General features: G+C 34.3%; 1 protein-coding gene across 1 annotated transcript; it reads right to left on the minus strand.

The window, feature by feature from the left end:
• Positions 1–212: 212 nt before the first annotated feature.
• LOC130642280 (uncharacterized) lies at positions 213–12890 on the minus strand. Its single transcript, XM_057449368.1, has 2 exons — positions 11810–12890; positions 213–2680 (listed from the first exon to the last, which is right to left on the minus strand). Exon 2 carries the CDS (start codon positions 2157–2159, stop codon positions 213–215), a length of 1947 nt encoding a protein of 648 aa, XP_057305351.1. The 5' UTR covers positions 2160–2680; positions 11810–12890.
• Between the last annotated feature and the right edge of the window lie 7723 nt (positions 12891–20613).

Here is a 20613-nt window from a genome sequence, read left to right on the forward strand (position 1 = left end):
TCATTTATTATCTCAATATTCGATACTCATTTAAAACCATGAGTGGGTAAAGGCTGTTGCATTGCACATCCGTACAGGTTGTTAGCATCGAGATACTGCAAATATGACGACTCTTTATCAGGATCATATTGATCGCCCATGTATTTGTTATTCGCTCTCGCGTACCGGTGTACAGCCTGGGTTATACCACCTCGAATACCCTTCTTAAACATTTATAACATATCAGGGTCCGTAAGGAGCTCCAGTTTAATTTCTGTGTACTTGAGTGCTGCCTTCCATGCGAGACCAGGTGCGCTGTAGAAGTGAGCAGGATCAAGCTTATAGTTCGCGTGGCTAGTGCTGCGAAAGTTCTGAAAGATATCGGTCAATAGCACTACATCCGTCACCAAATATACATCGTGGTAGTCACCCATGATAGTCTCTGGACCATTTAGAGTAATAGCATTCCACACTTTTTGAACGTGCTCGTATTCTTCATCATTAATCCCATTCATGTCTAACTTGCTATAGAAAGCCTCCAAAGGAGGTAGCTCAGTCTCCTCGAATTGTTGCCAGCTATTCATGTATGCATACGGATAAACACCTTTTTTACGCATGAGTTTAAAGATGTCATCCTCATTGAAATACCAACGGAGATTTTTGCATTGTTCATCATCGAGATTATTAACTAATTTCTCCAAGCTTGATGCCATAAATCGACAACTATCAATAAATCTGATCTCTATCTTCTTGTACGTTTCGCCGTCGCCATGCTCCATGCCTGCAATGGGTACTTTGATTTTTACATTGAACGATATATATTTTTCTGTATTCTCCGCGATGTAAGAAATATCCTGAGTATCATACTTTTCCCCCAATTCTCGAATGAATAAGTGGGCATCGTACCCTGATAGGTTGTGGAAGATCACAGGCACATGGCTTGGTATATTATATCTGCGGTTGCAGATCGCGTGCGCTGCACCCCTGTATAACCCCGTGTAGTGACAGTGGTCTCGAACTTTACGGCTATATCCATCGTTGTAAAATGATTTCATGCAAATATGACAACTCGTAGCGGAGTCGTGCTCCTTTTTTAGTATTTCCGTTAGTGGTAACACGTTCTGTTGATGGTAGGTGCAATAGAGTCGCTTTACCTCATTCTCTAGATGATCGACGAACTTCTGTACACAGTCTTCACCCCTGTAGACTTTCAGTGGATCTGGCACTTCTCCATAAGCAAAGGTGGAATACGTACACCACCCGCATGGTACATGCTTATTCAGCGTCTTGGTCTTAGTATCCCGAGCATTCTCTTTCATCGGGATCAGTAGTGATTCGAAGTCCGCATAGATGACGAAGGGTACTTTGAATTGCTGTTGACCATCTTGATAATATAACCATTTTTCATTTTCGCTGGGCATCGTGATCTTTACAGCTTCATTATCTTTGCAATATGCATAGTGTTTATCGCGGGATTCTATCGTTTGAAACCCCTGAAGGCAATTCAGACAAAAACTCATTTTTCCATGGTTCTTCGATATCTCGCTTTTTAGTAGTCTGGATAGATTTTTGATGGCCACGTAGTGGCTCTTCTTATCATCTGTTAGTAATAGCAAATTAGTCTGATTCTCACGTTCGTTAAATGCCGATCGCCGTAAGATATTAAAGCTCTTCCCTGTTGCAAAAAAGACGTTCACGGCAATGTCGGGATTATTCCGCTCGAATTTTGTGATATCTTTGATGGATGTTGGGAACTCAATACCCTGCCAGTTATACTGATCCACATAGGGTCGCAGCTTGCTGATTCTTTGATGGTTTGTACCTATCTCTTCTTGATGTATGGCGGCGATAATCGCATATTTGAAGAACTCCTCGTCATTATTTATAGGATTTATGATAGTTTTTTTCATCGACATCCATCCGGGTGTTTCGATATATGATGAACCTCTCGTCAACTTCAATTTAAGAAAATCTATATCAATGTTATTTATTCTACCGATGCTAAAGCCATTCTTGGGTAATGCAGGATTCTCCACATGCGTTTTAATTTGAGCAAACTTCGTATCTATCACTTCATCCACGTTTGTGCCCTGGAATATAGATGCCATGTTGTTGTGAAAGACCTTGTCTACTTCGATAAACTCGTTAGTACCATCAATTTCTTTTTCCCTAGTATCCATAGAGAGCACTGTATCTTTGCAGACCCCATTTCCTCTACCTGATTCTCTATCAAATTTTTTACATGTGATCGTATCATACCAAAATATCCATGGATATCTGTTCCATCTATGGCAGCTATGCGGTAACTCCTGAATGTTTAATGTAATGCATGGTTATGCTCCTGAGGCGTAAAATCTTGATTAGATTGCTCTGAATTATGATCTTCCCTTGCCTCTTGCTCAACCTCATCGTGAAGCGTTGCACCCGTGGTATAGTTTCATCACATTGTTTTTGAACGTGTTATATACGCTATTGACACCCTTCTTTATAGACTCCAGCACATAGTCCACTAGCCAATCAGACCACTCCCGCAGTTTACTTTTTACCACTGGACGAGTCCTCACCATCTCTTGGAGCTCGAAGATGTCCATGGCCTCTGGTGTTGGTAGAATAGTCACTGGTCTGACTGGGTTTCGTCGCTCGGCCCTCCTGAGTGGTCTCTGTGGTACATCCTCTGTGGAAGTTGGTGCTGGAGTGGCTTCTAATAAAGAAACAAGGTCTGCTTTGCGTAATTTTGAATAGCCCGTAAGCAGTCAGGGAAATCCTCTTAATTAAGCTGTACAGCTTAATTTGGATGTCAGCTTAATTAGGATGTGTCATACAGCTTAATTAGGTGACATACATCTAAATTAGGAGGTAGAAAAAGTTTTTCCCCGATTTCTCGAAAAATGTAAATTTTAGCAGAATCACCGCCGCAGCTCTTTCATCATCAGTTTGACCACTACATTATAAAAAAAGAATGGTATCTCCAGCACCCCGTGTTCAGAAGATATGGATAAAGAATGTTAGAAATCGCGAGTCCGGCGTCAAATAACGCGCCGGTCATGTAGTTTCATTTTAACTTGTTCGAATTCATAATGGCAGCAACCTGAAAAAAACCGTGTACCGCATCCTAGTTAGGATGCACGTCACGTGATACAGCCTATTTAAGCGGACATTTTTAAAACTTTAAATTTAGCGGATCTCCGGGGTGTTCCAAAAAACTAATGTATTGGAGATGTTTATATGCACGTAAATATTGGATTTATTGAGTTAGATAGATGCTAAAATTCAGTTAAATGTGTGTTTTCGACGATCAAAGTTTTGTACATCTTAATTAAGCTGTAGAGCGCCTAATTAGACTGTATGATACATCCTAATTAAGCTGACATCCAAATTAAGCTGTACAGCTTAATTAAGAGGATTTCCCTGACTGGTAAGCCCACGTGTTTTCGCAATTACGTGTAATTGTTTTACAGTATTTGAATTTAAATCCATCTCCTTTATTATATATATTTTTTTCAAACAGCAAAATTTCTAGCACGGTCATGATAATTTTTACTTATATTCTGTATAATAGCATATTGCGCAAGACGTCATATGATTTCGTTTATATGATTTTGTGTTAGTATTTAATATATCTATCATTTAATATTATTGGCAGATGATGTCATGTATCTTACATTTATATATTATTATGTGTTGGTTATTGGCAGATGATATCATTTCATATTATTTTGTGTTGGTTACTAACATTATTAGGAATTTCCCTTTGGTCGACGTCGACTGTGCCAGAACGAACATTTCTCTATCTCTATCGGCTCAAAAATGGCGGATTTATGCCCAAAATGAGCAAAAACGATCCTGAAATATGGCATACTATATTCCTCACAGCTGGATTATTACTATCTCGCTTGCGAGGATAGTATTGCTTTTCAACTCCTCACTATCTGCGACCTCTGGGTTCACGTTATGACGCCTTATCCAACTGAGCCATTACGCCTTGAGAAAAAATACTTAATTTGACGACTTTTATGTTAATCATTTGTAAAAGCGGATCGCGAAATAATGCAAAACAAGAAGCCCAGGGGCTTAAAGATTTCCGCCATTAGCCTAAAAGATTTTAAAATTTGAAGTTGATCTTGAAAACGGAGAATTATGGGGTAAACAAATCATTGAATATTCTCAATTATTAATGTAAATAACCTGCAATGTTAAAATACAACCAATAAATAAAATAAAATTCATGAATAATTAATTAGTTCTGCTGAATATAGCTTTAGTCTACGTGCTTGCAAAATTGTACAGAAAGAAATGACGTAACATCAACATTATAGGACGATCTTCATGCACGAGCTTTAACTTTCGATAGCATATAAACTTTAAAATAAAGTATTGTTCATTGGATAATAAAACAATCTGTTGCACTTATAGGATTCTTATTGGCTTAAAACTCATTTTAGCCTCGTTCTCAGAAAAAATCTTTAGCCTGGATAAGTTTCGGGCGTCCAGCCTAACTGCGCTGTCTCTATCTCTCTATCTATCTCCTCAGGCGATTTTAAAGATTCCGCCTTCGCTGGCGGAAATCAATGATTTATTGATGCGAAATACAAAAGTTTTTTAGATTATTTTTTTGCGAATTGATTCCTCTCAACAAAACAAAGATGTGTTGTGACTTTTAAGTTCTAAGAATAATCCTAATGAATTCCTCCATTATAAGGATTTCATAAGAATCTTTAAGCGTTAATTTCGAGAAATGGCCAAAAGCTCTCAGGGGTATGGAACCTAAAAATTTCACATGCAGGTGTCTAATAGATAAATATAAAAAGTCAGTAGTATCATAGCCATGCATCATATCCCTTATGCCGGGAACAGCTGTAAATCAATTTGTAGGTTTTGTGGAATCACCCCGTTAATATATTTCAAATAATATATTTTTTAACATTGATATAGGAGTTTTTGCAGCCCCTGCATCTTGTTAGTTAGAAACAGAAATGACGTCATTTTGCTAATTCAATATTTTCTTTAAATCTGGTCTGTATTTTCTTCCTAGTATCAAACACCTGGTAACCAACATTCTCTTTGTGTTTCTACCACAATAGTTGTTTCCAAATATGCTTTAAAACATGGGTAATTCTCGAATGTTTTTAACTGGAAAAACCCATTCTGCTTTTGTTTAAAAAAAAGGAAATAGAAATCTATAGTAGCAAGTATTTAAAAATTTAAATAGATTTACAGGATTTTCTCACATGATAAACCATGGTGGAGGTAGTATAAAATCAGGACCCAACACTGCTTGTAGGATTTGGTTTCCAGCGTTCCTAAATTCCTATTTTATTTTATTTGATTTAGCATATAACAAAGAATATAAAATTTGTCAGGAAGTTAATTTGTGGAAAAGGAAAAAGAAATAACTTTGATACGAATTTAATTTGTCTGATGACAAAAATTTTGTTGGACGTTTTTTTAAAATCGAGCAACAGAATAATTAGTTTCTTAATAGAATCACCGTAAACAAGGTAAGAAAGCCACTTAAACCTTGGTTTTATTTTCTAATAGAGACATGAAATAACTCCTGATATTTTGCATGGACATTTGGATGCAATGTTCATTGAAAGAAAAAAAACAAGAATATCAATTAGATGAAGGTACGTAGGCTTCTTTCTTTTATTGTTAGAATTATCTATGAGATAAATATAACAAGAGATAAATATTTTCCAGTTTTTACATAATTTTGCATGAGAAAACACCAAAAATTCCCCGAAAATCCGGTTTTTCACGATTTTCGGGTAAAACCCGAATAAATCTGAAAATCCGGCTAATCACGTTTCCAACATTTACAGAATTGTTCCCTATGATGAAGAAAAAGTTGTGTTGTAACTTCTAAGTTGTAAGTTCTAAGGATAAAAAATTATCGAAAGTTATTATACTTCATAGGGGTAGTTTTGAGTAATAGCCAATATCTACGGCTTCTAACAATTTAATATGCAGGTCCCTAATAGGTAAATACAAAAACTTAGTAAGTATCATAGCCATGCAGCATGGCAAAGAAGTTATTAAATAAACCGTCAACTATTTGAAATATGTAACCCCAACCGAATAGAGTTTAACTACACCTTGATCAACTATTTGAAATATGTGATTACCACGTTTACAAAACTTCTCAAAATGATAATGTATTAACTTCTAAAAAATTGGCATAAACCCATCTCTTTTACAGAATATGATCAGTTACGTAGTGGTACTTCACTGAGGTCATAAGTTTTATTACCGCTCAAGTTGAAATAAAAGGATTATTGAGTTGTCGAAGAAAACCCTGCCTTAAATGGCGCCCTTGAACAGCAAGTAATTTAAAGCGTAATTTGTCAGAAATCTATTTAATTTTTCCTTTGTAGGTATGCAAGTAAATAATCACGGAAGAGAAATGAATCATGTTGTAGCTGCATTAAAATACAAATCACAGCAGCCTGCTTTTTATACCTATGCAAAAGACCTGCTGCGCTACTTTGGTCAAAAAATTGTAAAGGCGAGAGTAATAATAATGTCTTTCGTAAACAAAATAAAAGAAACGAAAGTACACCAAGAAACGAAAATAGATTAATGGATAAAAGTTATACATTGAGTGAACATAGTGGTGAGAGCATCTCGTCTGTAAGTGTAGTATCTGTTTAACAATATTAAGTGTAGTGATGAGTTTGTTACACCATACAAGTGTAGAAAAGGTGTACATGTGTTACAAACACATGTACACCTTTTCTACACTTATGTATGTACACTTTTTCACACTTATGTATGTACACATTTTCACACTTTTGTATGTACACCTTTTCACACTTAATGTATGTAGTATGTACACCTTTTCACACTTAGGTATGTACACCTTTTTGCACTTATGTATATACACCTTTTTACACTTATGTATGTACACCTTTTCACACTTATGTATGTACACCTTTTCAGACTTATGTATACACACATTTTTACACTTATGTATAACTTTTCCCACTTAGGTATTCAAACATTCTCTTCCATCGCCGTCAGTCAAGAGAGAATGTGCGAAAAAATCTCGACAAGAATTAGAAATATTAAATGCTATTGTATGTTGTTTTTTGGATTATTTGTTAGCATAGTATGTAATATATACTTGATACACTTTCCATATCGTTTTTGCACACATTAAATCAATTTCAGCGGATTTGCTTTAGTTTTTCAAAATTATTGAAGCCGTTGGCGGGCGATGGTGTGCATCGCAACATAGACGAGCTAAAAAAAAATTGGGCAAATTTAGTCTAATTTAGCCATACATTTTTTATCGAAAATGGGAAAATGAAAGTTACACTAAGTCATTGTGAATTTGTGGGCAGTGTGAAGTTATGTAGCTAGTGCGGGATACCTTTTTAGAAAGCTAAAAGAACAATCTAACAGGTAAAGAAAAAATTAAGTTTGTGTCAGTACTTCTGAAAAATTACTGTTTTGACAAACTTTTGGTAAAAAATGTGCTGAAAGTGTAAAAAAGTGCTTTCTCTTTTGGAATGTAATGGACTTAATTCTTAATTTATTAGTATTGTTATTTACTGGTAGGGTCAAATATGCTGGGTATTTAAACCAAAAGGCGCCATAATGATATAACTTTACTTTTAATGTAAAAAATTGCTCGTTTTTAGTCTAAAATTTTCTGCAAAATATTTGTTTGTAATACCGTACGCAATGCCTCTTTTAGATAATCTTGTGTAGCTGCTGGGCTGAATGGGTAATATATACAAAAGTGCAAAAGTGGACAAACATGGATGGAATAGATAGCTATATACCTTAATATATACCTAGTAAGTAGGACAACCTATTGCTCCAACATTCACAAGCTAGGTAGTATTCATACGCAGAGTTCAAACAATTTTTCTGCCACAGTTATAGGTTATTTTTATTCTTTTTGTGATTTTGTTCAAACCTTTTAACTAGCTCTACATAGTTTGCTAGCTAGATGCTGCAATGGGACCACCATGGCTGGCTAAAGAAAGTTCCTAGACTAACTTTTATATGTTGTATAACTAGATGTAAAAATCAAGAAGGAGTTTGCTTGTGATATTTCTTTGAGAAAAAATATGTACAATTGAGATTGTTTATATTAAAATGTTTAAAAAGTAATCAATTCTTGCCTTTTTGTCTTATTGTGTGTTCCATTACATTATTTAATTTGATTTGGTGTTTTTGTTAGTTTTTTATCCTTTTATTTCACTTCAATAGGTTAGAACATTTGCATACGAGATGGAACAACCTGTTGCCGTGGAATTTTAATATTTCGACGATACTTCGAATGTATTTCACATCTTTATCAAGTCAGTAAAAAATATTTTACAAGTTCACGTTTATATAGGCTGCGGGAATTACAATGAAAATTAATTACGCAAGGGTACATTCAAACTAAGGGTGACAATTCTATAATAAGAGTTGGTAAAGGCTATTGATGTAACTTAAAATAGGTATGAATAATTAAAATAATACTGGTGCGTAGCGCATATATAATTACAATTTTTAATAAAATCTGTGAAAGTATATACATATTTACAAAAGTTTTTAAAAAAGGACGTAAAGAATAATAAATTGAAAAGTTCTCTGCGCGGTCGAACTATTACAAATACAATTAAATTATACTGACAGTTATAAATTATTGTATCCCGCTCCCTTCTTAGTAATCAAAGCGGAGACACTACATCACAAATACAAACAGTTGAATTAATTTAGATACATACGGGACATAGGTACTCTAACAGATAAATAGTTTACAAAATAAAACTGGAAAATCTCTCAGTAAAATTAACATAAAAGTAGGTTTTCCTACAATATGTCCAAAGCAATTAAGCTTGGTATATACTACCTAAAAATTAGGGTTTCAACACCGCGGTGGAGACCTAAGTACAAATTATCCGAAACACCCGTAAAATAAAAATAAATAAATAAATGCAATTAAAAGAAAAATCAATTTATTTAAAAACAATACGAAACATAAACGATACACTGGACTGAACGTTAGTAATAATCATTCACATTTCGATCATTAAGGCCATAGGGCGCAAAACTTTCAAGCTTATTTTGCCAATGCTGTTGCGCCTCAATGAATTCACAGTGTCAGCTCGGTCAATAATCTTGGCAACCATTGTGACCATCTGAAGCCAAATGTGAATGGAAAGATTGTTGTGGTACAGAAGAACCTGAACTATGCTTCCGAAAGCAACTTTTGTAATTATTAAAACGAAGGCGAAACTTGGTACTTGCGCTACCTACATATTGTATATCGCAGGTTTTGCATTCTACCAAGTAAACAACCATTTCGGAGTTACAGTTCAGGTCCCCCTTCCTTATATCAAATTTCTTGGACTTGCTTTTGTCACCAAAAGAAGAAGTAGTGTTTATGTAGTTACATACATCGCAGCGTTTAGCACAACATTTTCTACACCCGTTGGCTTTCTCCCTGATCTCAGGTAACTTTGCCCGCACAAGAAAGTCTTGCAAACTTTTCCCCTTTTTAAACCCCACAATAGGTACATTGCGAAAAACTTTGCGATGTTCTTCATTTGGTGTCAAAAGCAAGTGAATTTTAGATAACGTTCGCCTAATATTCATAAATGCTGGGTGGTAAGTAATGTTAAAAGGTGAATTTATTATCATTATTCCTAGTTTTGATAGTATTCAGCAAGTCATCTCGTCTGAATTTTCGAGCCCTAAGTACTTGCTTTCTCACCATCTTACTACTGTGACCTCTATCCTGCAACCATGATTCCAGCTAATTGCACCTCTTATCGAAAAGAGTTTAGGAAATTTTCGAGTCGCCAAGTTTGGGAGTTGGGGGCTGCAAGTCAGGGGCCAGGGATGTGCAAAAGTGTACGATCACCGATTTATTTGTCCGACAAATTCGATTTCTTTGGCCAATTTCACGCTGAAAAAATTTAGGAATTTCAAAGCAACTTAACTGCGAAAAGGCAACCATCCGTCAGTTTTTCCAATGCGCTGTGACCATGCTGTTTCATTCCAATTTGCAATCCGAAGAGTAAAGGTAATTGACAAAGTATTTTTTGTTGGTGGCAAGTTTTCATGTTCAAATGGGCAACAGGTGAAGAAAGTAACCACATGAAGTTAGCCTAGCAAAATTGTGCGTGATATATACCCTAGTTGTGTTAAATTTATATTCATATATTTAAGCTGTTTTATATTTATTTATAATAGTATAATATATTGGGGCTTTTAGTCTAAAACATAACTTTTTAAAAATGGTAATTTTTTACAGCTTTTTGGCCATTTTAGCTGTCTGAGAAGTTCTTAGCTCATTAGGACACTGTACACAGGGTAAGGCCACCCTCAAAATTGTAATTGGTTAGTGTCACCCAACCGACTTACTTTGAAAGGCGAAAGTCGAGTCGGGGAGTCGGTAAATTTGTAAAGAATAAACCAAACAATCCCCGAACAATCTTCGACATGCAACAAAATCCACCATTTACCTTTTCAGGAATTACGATTGTTACGTCCGAATGCTATTTCGATAGGGGACTAAACTCTGTTACACAGTGCTTATATTCCTGCTTCGCATTTATACGACAATACAAGCGAAAACCATGGGAAAGACGTTGACTGAGAAAAATGGTACTTGGAACGGAGGCTAAAAATACTAAAAGTACATTTAAAATGAATAACAAAATATGGCTGCGAAATATAGTATTTTTGTAATTTTTTCGGGAAATTTTTTTATCCAACCGACCGACTCACTTTTGTAATTAGAAATGACGCTAACCAAACATATTTTCGACCGTGACCTAATAACAGGCTGTTTACGGTCTGTTTATTTGAATCAAAGTGAGGATAGTTTTTTGGTATTATGCCTATACATTTGTGCGACACAGTATACCTGTACTAAACATTACGTTTGAAAAATATATATACACCCAAAACACCTTAATGCTGTGTGTGTGCATGACACGATTTACGATGTATATACTGCATACTTTTATTAACGGGCTTTACATGAATGTGTGGTACAATTTACAATTCGTATTAATCGCTCCGTCAGAAAAAAAGTTAAGTATGTTATGTGTGCAGTAAATCCACAAGCATATATAATATGCACCTGTAAAGTCATATTATATTTATACCCCTTTGGTCTAATGGCTATGACACTCATGCAAATGAGATATCCAGGTTCAAATCCTGGACAGGGCTAGAAAAAACATAATTATCTACAACAAACAGATAATAATAATGATTGTAAGGATAGTTGGTATTCTTTGAATTGTAGGGGGCAGTGTTAAATACATTCATCACTTTTATTTATAGAGCACAAAAACTCAATTGAGGGATATATCCATACAATCATTAACTGGGTTGTCATTTTGTCTAAAAAACAAAAAGTTTTTTAAACACATTTTTTATCTCAAATCTTACATACAGCGTGATGTTTACTTTTATTTCTGTACGTGATTTTTATTTCTAGATTTCTAGATCTGTGTGTATGGTGTGGAGGGTGAATATTAAAAACTGTCTAAGCAGCACAAGTGTTAATTTTTATGCTTGAAATGTTTTTACGAAAAGCTTCGTTAATAAAATCTTGTATATTGATGTGTGTTGATTTTTTACATTTATTCGACTTTTACTTGACGTATATTTTTTATAGGAAACGAATACATGTTTTTATTAGAAACTTCGCCTTGGCTAACTTAAAGGCAATGTTCAGCGTAATTACCCCAACCTCGTTAATTAACCCCTATGTTGCAGCTTTCAACGATTCGGTGATTTACGGTACCTGAACGCTAGTTTCTTGTAAAACAAAGTGTACGTAGGAATCCTACACAATACAATATTTACTTACTTTTCAATTTTTGTATTTTTCAGTGGTGACTTGGCGGTATCAGATAACGATTCGTCGTCTGACAAAATGATCAAGGTATCCTAAATGTTACCGGAAAATAGTATGTTGCATCCAAAGGTCCTGTCAAAACTTTGGCTAAATACATCCCATTTGCTTATCATTTAATTAAGCCGACAATTGCAAGCTTACCTTGTTCTCCTCATTTGTTTAATCAATAAAAGATTAGTCGATGTGTAAATTATTAAACTGCGTGTTGGTCTGGGGTCTTAACCCCTCAAGAAATCGATTGATCGAAAAGGAAAAACACGAGTACAGGAGATGCATTTCGTTCTGGATGATTTGAATCGGAGCTTTTTCAATCCAATTTAGTTTCCCAGATCTTACCAATCATGACATGACCCCAATTTGAGACCAAAATAAGTAAAAAAGACACTGGGGAGGAGGTTGATTTGCTCTACGCTAGATTGTGGACCCCGGGTTACTCAAAGCTAGAATTGACCTTATTTTTCCGGATCCCGTCGGCAAACCGGTGAATTAAAAAAAACAAAAACAAATTGTAGATGCAACTTCCCAACTCACTGCGTCGCAACTCGCTAACTTCCCAACTTTGCAACTCCCTGCGTAAGTGTAATCCATCGAAAAACTCTCCCTCTGAACAAATCGAATAAATTGTAATAGTTCGACCGCGCAGAGAACTTTTCAATTTATTATTCTTTACGTCCTTTTTTAAAAACTTTTGTAAATATGTATATACTTTCACAGATTTTATTAAAAATTGTAATTATATATGCGATACGCACCAGTATTATTTTAATTATTCATACCTATTTTAAGTTACATCAATAGCCTTTTGAAACCTATTGGGTGTTTTTTGAATACAGGCATAAATATAGATTGGCTGTTTATTTAGGCATTTACCGTTTTCTATCTTTTCAAACTCATAAGTTGGTGCCCCAAAGTTTTTTTATATTTCTTTATTCGCAACAGTTTATGCCTCACAATGCGTTCTTTTCTTTAGCAAAAGTAAAACCACAAAACTTGGTCCTTTTTGGCTTCCAGAAAGTTTGCTTTAATAGTAATAAAAATGCCCCCTAAAATAAAATGTCTAAAAAACTGCCCATTTTACTAAAGCACTGTGAGTACAGAAACATGTTGATTCTGTACTCACTGCTTTATTTCCTGTATACTAGCCTGAAATAATAAAGGGAATAAAATTTGTCGTTACAATAGGATTAAAATGCCTAAGCTTAGTATATTTGGAAGAATTTTCTTGGTTTGCCGGAAAATGTTAAAACATATGTTTACTTTGGCTGAGCATTCTTCTTAAAAAGTTAATTTCAAATCGACTTTACCCTGCTAGCGACAAAATCACTTACATGTCGGCCAAGGTAATTTTTACATATATATAAATAAAGTTTGGTTTAAAAACTTTCCTTGTGTACACAAGAGGTACATATCAGTAGCTAACAACCCAGTTTGTCTCGGGTATTGTGAAGGTCGGTCGACATACTAAAAACAGGTATCCAAGAAATAGTTAAGTGTGGGACAAAATTTTGTTCCCCAACTTTTTTTATGCAAAAAAAAAAAAAAATTTCTGAAGTTCTTTGAACATGTAGAACGTTTTTCCTATCAAGGCTAGGTGAAATTCTATAGTGGCCATGTTGAATTTAACAAAAATTTTTTTTAAAAAACGTGTTTTGTCACAGACCATAATTTTTTCTAAGTACTAATACACTTCAATTTAATGTCTTCTTCTACCTTCAACTACCTCTTTTAACTAAATTTATTTCCAGGATAACTTGAGAGGGCATCTGTTTTCATTAAAAAAGACATAAAATCTAAGCTTGTTGTGGTATCTGATAAACAAATGCAACTTAATAATTTTTTCAAAATTTCATTGATAAATGAATAAATTTTTGTTATCAAATCTCAGTTTTAAGGTTTCAGTGTGTTTAATGGGTATAAAGCTGTATCCAAATAAAAGTTAGCTAGCCTAAAATATGTTTACATTTTAACGGATCTCGCCCCAGTCCTAATTCAAAAAAATGTTTAGACATGCGCAGTCTGAGTTTCCGAAATATTGACCGCTGAAACAGCCGTGAACAGATATCAGATGAAATTATTAAATTTCCATATCCGAATGAAAAAAATATATCAAAATTGCATGTCCGAAAATTCCAGAATGATTTGAATTTATTCGGAGCTAAAGTAAACTTTTTTTCCCTTTTTTTAATAATTTTTGAATAATTTATGAAACAATACACGATAAACTATTTGGTAAATTATTCTAATTTTAGTAACTTTATGAAATACTTTAGCGAATGGTTTAACGTCTATCAGGGCCATTACATGCTCCTATCAAACTGTTCTATTTAGTGTGCGCACGGGATAAGCTGTGTAAAGTACAATCGCGTGCATACATATTGGGCAAATGGATTTTTTTACAAAAACTAACCCCTATATTTACAGACCCCCTCCCCCCTTTCTCAATGTTGAAATACCGTTACGGGGTACCCTGGCTCTCCAACATTGAGAAATAGGGGGAGGGGTGTTTTAAAACAAATTTTAAGCCTAATTTGTCCCAATATATTATGCACACGATTGCCAAAATTTTTCAAAAAATTGAAAATAGGTTCTCCTTGCAAATTGACAAGTCAAATTTTTTTTAGGGGCTAGGAAGCACACATCAACAATAGATTTGCATAAAAATAGTGTAAAAAGAGTCATGCTGTTGACACGCTACCAACACGCTACCAACATGCTACCGTCATCAATATAAGACATTTAACTGTGTATTAGGCAAAATTACACACGCTACTGCACGCTACCATCTAATAATTTAATATAAAAATATGTATTTATCATTTTATAAAAAAATTGATGGTAGCATGTGGTAGCGTGTTATTTTTCCGCAAAAAGCAACAGTAGCGTGTTAGTAGCGTGTTGGTAGCGTGTTAAAATTTTATATAGATTGTATTTTTGAAAGTTTTGTCTTGAGAATAACATAAAGACAGACTTTTCAAGACAATTTTTTGACTCTAAATTGCTTTAACGTCTTGTCACTCAGAGGTATATACACCTTGGCTTTGTATTTTAGTTTGTGTTTTCAACATAAGATAGGTACGCATAGATACTGGTATAAAAAAAACGCGCATTTACATATAAAAAACGCGCATTTACATATATATGTAGCCAAAAACTGTTTAACTAACCGTTTCCCTCTCAACTCCCCCTTGCTGATAAAGCACAGCTATTTCTGCAGAACGTCTTGGTAATATTTTTTGCGAAGCGAAATTGTAGAATACGTTTGCTACACGCGAGGTATGCCAAGAGAATTATTGAGATTCTCAAAAATTCGATAGAAAAAAATCATATAAAATCAGGGTAAAGAAATAAGAATGATATTTTTCACAAAAAGGTAGGTTATTTTTTTGTCTACTACAACAAATAAGTTTGGACCGGGCAGCTCTAATAAAAGTAAGCTAAAAATACCAATAAATAGGCTTTGTACCCCCTGCCCCCGTCTTTTGTACCCCCCCCGTAATTTCCCGATTTTCCGCTTGCCGGGAGCGAAAGACTGGGAAGTACAGTCAAGCAATCAGAAAGTTATCGATTTCGGAAATGAGAAGGCAAACGAAGCAGCTTGTGGGTTGCTTTTTTTCACGTAAAAATAACGGCACTAATTATGAAAACCGATTTCTAGAAGTCACGGTATCTGCTGCAATAAGTTTTGAAAACTCACGGGAAACAATAAACAAAAACAAACAATCTACAGAGACGAAAATAATTTATTAACTTTATCAAGATTTATGAAACAGCTTCAAAGTTTTGACAGAAAAACAATAGCAACGCGGTGTGACGTTTCGCTTTCTTCTTTTTATCTCACGTATTGAAAGATAACATCTCTCCTCGCTCTAATTGTGCGCAATCTAAAAAGAAACAGAAAACATTTTTATATAGTATATTATATTATATATATAGCAAAGTCTCTAAATACATTAAAATCCAGTGCCTTTGAGGGACGATATTTAGAGCTAAATTTCTAAACTACAAATATATATCATTTTTTTGGGACAGAGTGCTCAAAAAGTGTTTACTAGATACAATATGCTTGATATAATTAATAAAGTCATTTTGAGGCTTGTCTTCTTTTGGGGATTGGCAGTTCAGTCGGTAGAGCGTTCACTTCCTATTCATATGGGTTCAATCCCACGTAACAGTTGTTGCTTATTGAACAGAAATTTAAAAGTTTTCTGTAGCGCAAATGGAAGTTTTTTAACACTCTAAAACCGTCTATGTTGTACCTCCTGGAAAAAAATTGACAGGGTAAATTTATTGGAATTAATGAGGCTAGCCACATAAAATATAGATCACTACTTTTGTGGCCAAGACAACAGAATTGAAGGCACTGTTTTTCATTTGGAAAGTACAAATTGTATTTAAAAATTTGCCCAAGCTTGCCCTCATACTTATGGTTTTTTTGGCCAGTTGACACGCACACTAATCTACCATACTGAACACAAAAGTTACGAAAAACACGAAATTTGATTAAGGTCTATTATGTGGTTTCACATTCTTAAAGGGTCATTCAAGAGTATTTTTTACGTATCATAACTTAGCTATACCACATTATTGTAAGCTCATGAAACACAATGCAAACACATAGGGTTGTAAAGAAAATGATGAAGCCCTGAATATTTTTTAAATAATTTTATATATGTCTAAACTTAATGTCCCAAAAACAATAATTACATTAACGGTCACCACCATTATCGAACAAAAGTCCACCTGATCATTTGTGACTTCACACATCGTACATAGCTCACTTCTTGAAAAATTTACAAGGTTCGAGTTTTGAAGAATTTGACAACATGCGAAAGTAGATAAACAAAGTAGAACTTCCAGGTAAAGGCACTGTTTGATAAAATAGTTTAGATTTAGAACATATATCAGTAAAAAGACGCTAGTAGCAACAGTACAAAAGTTCTTAATCACAAATGAGCAAATACCTTAAAGAATGAAGAGGTATATTGAAGAGGGTGCTGATAAGCCGCAAACGCACGCATATACAAGGGCGAGTTCGGACGACTTGTTTGAATAAAATTGGCGGTTGTCCTCCGAAATCGCCCGGATGCAATTTCTTGTAACATACCATCATGCGGACGACAGTTGCAAGGAGGCGCTTGAAGAGAAAGGAGTTAATAAAGTTTATATATAAGTTATTTATAAAGTAAATTTTATCAAAAACCATCAAAAACAGTTCTTTTAAGAACTTCGCCACCACATAGTAAGTTTATTTTAATTTTTATTGTTTTTTGAACCATTAGTGGCTTATCGGCACCCTCGTGTATATTTTCCCCTGTTAGTTTTGGATTGGTGACTTAAATTTATTTCCACGATACAACAAAAAAAGAAGCAACTTGAGTTTTAGGAAATATTTAAAAATTGTATAATAAAATTTAAAAAGAAAGAGTTTTGTTAATACTATATGGATTGAATTTTCTTCTTCTGACTGTAGCTAGAGGTAGTTAAGCTAGGTAATGATTCCATTGAAGGATGACAGCATTTTCCATGGTGGTCACAGGCACCACAAAGTAATTTAGTTAGCTAGCTACATCAAACCAAGGAAAAAACGTAAAAATAACTTTCAAATCATCCATACCTTCGCAACTCACTTTTCTTCTGCTGTGTGAAAAGGATACCAAACATGCCAATTCAAGCTGATAATTTAGTACTTTAAAATCTTCTTTTTGATGAAGCCATAAACATAACATGTGTTTGCGTATTATAAACGTTTAAATTAATATAGTGTGCCTTCAGAGAAAAGGTACAAGCTTTTCAACTCGAATTATTAATAGGAATAGCATGCCAGCTAAGCCAATTATTATCAGGATTTGGTATAATCTACGTATTTGTGTTAGGTCTGTAAAAATACACGATAATTCAAAATAGCCGATATCTGTTTTATGATTGCTTGACTGTACTTCCCAGTCTTTCGCTCCCGGCAAGCGAAAAATCGGGAAATCACTGGGGGGCGGGGGGGGGGGGGGGTACGAAAGACGGGGGCAGGGAGTACAAAGCCTATTTATTGGCATTTTTAGCTAACTTTTATTAGAGCTGCTCGGTCCAAACTTATTTGTTGTAGTAGACAAAAAAATAACCTACCTTTCTGTGAAAAATATCATTCCTATTTCTTTACCCTGATTTTATATGATTTTTTTTCTATTGAAATTTTGAGAATCTCAATAATTCTCTTGGCATACCTCGCGTGTAGCAAACGTGTTCTACAATTTCGCTTCGCTCGCTCAATTGCTTTGCAAAAATTCAGACAATCGTGTGCGTGATTATTGGGACAAATGGATTTTTTTAACAAATCTAACCCTCTATATTTTACAGACCCCCCCTCTTTCTCAATTTTGAAATACCGTTACGGGGGCACCCTGGCTCTCCAAAATTGAGAAATGGGGGAGGGGTGTTTTAAAACAAATTTTAAGCCTAATTTGTCCCAATATATTATGCACAGGATTGTAGCTCCGTAATTTCATATTCCGATTGAAAAAAATATCAAAACTGCATGTTCGAAAATTTCAGAATGATTTGATTTTATTTAGAACTAAAGTAAACTATTTTTTTTTCTTCTTTTAATAATTTTTGAATAATTCATGATACACGATAAACTATTTGGTAAATTATTCTAGTTTTAGTAACAATAGTAGCTTTTTCTTTTACCGATCAATCATTGGATTGAGATTTTTCTCGATACATGGAATTTCTAAAAATTTAGCAGTGAAATCTGTCAGACAGACGATCGATACTTCTAGAGTCCATCAAAACATAGCTTTTGAAGACCGTAGAAGTAAACGACGAATTTGTTAATTTTGTTGGTATTTTTTTCGAGGTGAGATTAGAATTCCATCGAAAGTACGTCAATATTAAGCAGATATTCAGCAAGGTAAAATCGGATATCCGTAATTATTCAGTGGAGCTTGTGATATTCGACGACGCGCAGCGGAGTCGAATATAAACAAAGCGAGATTTAATAATTACGACATCCTATTTTACCGCGCTGAATATCTGTTTTATCATGCACCATTGGAGAGGAATCATTTATCTAAAGTAGCGAACCTCTCCATATTTTGTTTTTGTCTTTTTCGTTATTCTTGTTTGTTGTTTTAAAACGTTCGCGCTTCAGTTTTTTTCAGTTCTCCATCTGATTGCTTATCCCTTGTGTGCGACTATCGAGAACAATAAAAGATGAAGTGCGACATAATACATCCTTTGTTTGATAACTTTTTTATTTATAATTAGTTTTAACTCTCCATCTGATTGACATGCATTTTTTAAAGGAACTATATGTATAAAAGAAATATAAGTACCGGAGAGACTATTGGATATCTCCAGCAGATATTCGATATCGAATATCTGCTGAGATATTCGACTCTCAGCTAACGACTGCACGAATATCCAAAAATATTCTGTCAGACGCTCCCGCCTGAGGTGCATGATAAATTTCGTTATTTGACCTTTGAGTTTAAAACATTTCTTTAGAATCTTATAAAATAACAGTTTGAATATAACAAATCTCAACTAAAAACATATACACCCCTGCCAAGCCAGTGATTCACTGGCCTGATTAATTTATTATTCATAATTATGGAATTCTGTGATTCTGAAATATCCCTTCCGAATAAATTAAGGAATTACAATTATTCGAAAAAATAACTACTTTATTCGGAGAAACAACAAGTTTTTTGGAAAAATTTTCGCGAATCTACAAATTTAAAAATTTCCGCGAGATAAACTTTCGCGAAATCTGAAATTGGAAAGTTTTGGAGAGATAAACTTTCGCGATTCGTGATTTTTTATGTTCTTATAAAAAAAGTGGCCTATATTTCTTATGATAGAAAAGTGTTTTTTAACGATGTAATTTTCTTTCTAATGGTATGTAAAAACTTCTATTTACAAACTGGCTTTATCGTCAAAATCACAAAACAGATTAAACACATTTCTTTTTGCCAGTAACTCGGTTATAAGCCATACATATACATTTGAAACATCATCGCTTTTGTTTATTTCTAAGTTTATTCCAATCTCGTTCCCAGCGCCAGTTGTCTCTTTTTTATCGGGAGGGCGAGCCAAGTGAGGGCGAGTCAAGAAATAACTTTTAAAACCAGCGAATTTCTTTTAAATTTTAGTGGATAAACTTTCGCAAATCGACAATTTAGAAAGTTTGTACTGAATAAACTTTCGCGAATGGCCATTTTTGAAAGTTTCGCGAGACAAAGTTTCGCGAAAAAGGCCAAAAAACGAAATTCGCGAAAGTTTCTCTCGCAAAAGTTTCTCCGAAAAAAGTATGTTATGTTGAATTTTTTTCACAGGAATTTCAAAAATTTGACAAAAACAGAAACCTGTCAATCATAGCGGTATAACCATAGCTAACTTGCCATTTCGTCTTCTATTGTTCGTGTAATCCTAAAAAACGTTTTTCTGGAAAATTAAGAAAAATGTCCTAGAACGTTCAGGAATTTCTTCGTATATGAATTTGTATTCTCTGAAGTCACCATCAAGTCATTAAATGTAACCTACTATTTTGTCCCCTATTGATATACCATTTACGATATTTGATTTATTTTATTGATTCAAAATATATTCTGGAACAAAATTTTAATGCACTTGTATGTTTTATGTCACTGGAAGTTAAATTTTACTGACTACCCAAACAAAATAAGAAAAATGTGCACATAAACGTAACAATGTTTTATAAATCTTATGTAACTCTTTTAAATATGAAGGCTACATAAGGG

This window comes from Hydractinia symbiolongicarpus, chromosome 4 (assembly GCF_029227915.1).
Source record: "Hydractinia symbiolongicarpus strain clone_291-10 chromosome 4, HSymV2.1, whole genome shotgun sequence".
NCBI lineage: Eukaryota > Metazoa > Cnidaria > Hydrozoa > Anthoathecata > Hydractiniidae > Hydractinia > Hydractinia symbiolongicarpus.

Excerpts from the sequence above, each read along its gene's own strand:
- LOC130642280 (XM_057449368.1), bottom strand. The coding sequence starts at position 2,159 with ATGGATACTAGGGAAAAAGAAATTGATGGTACTAACGAGTTTATCGAA.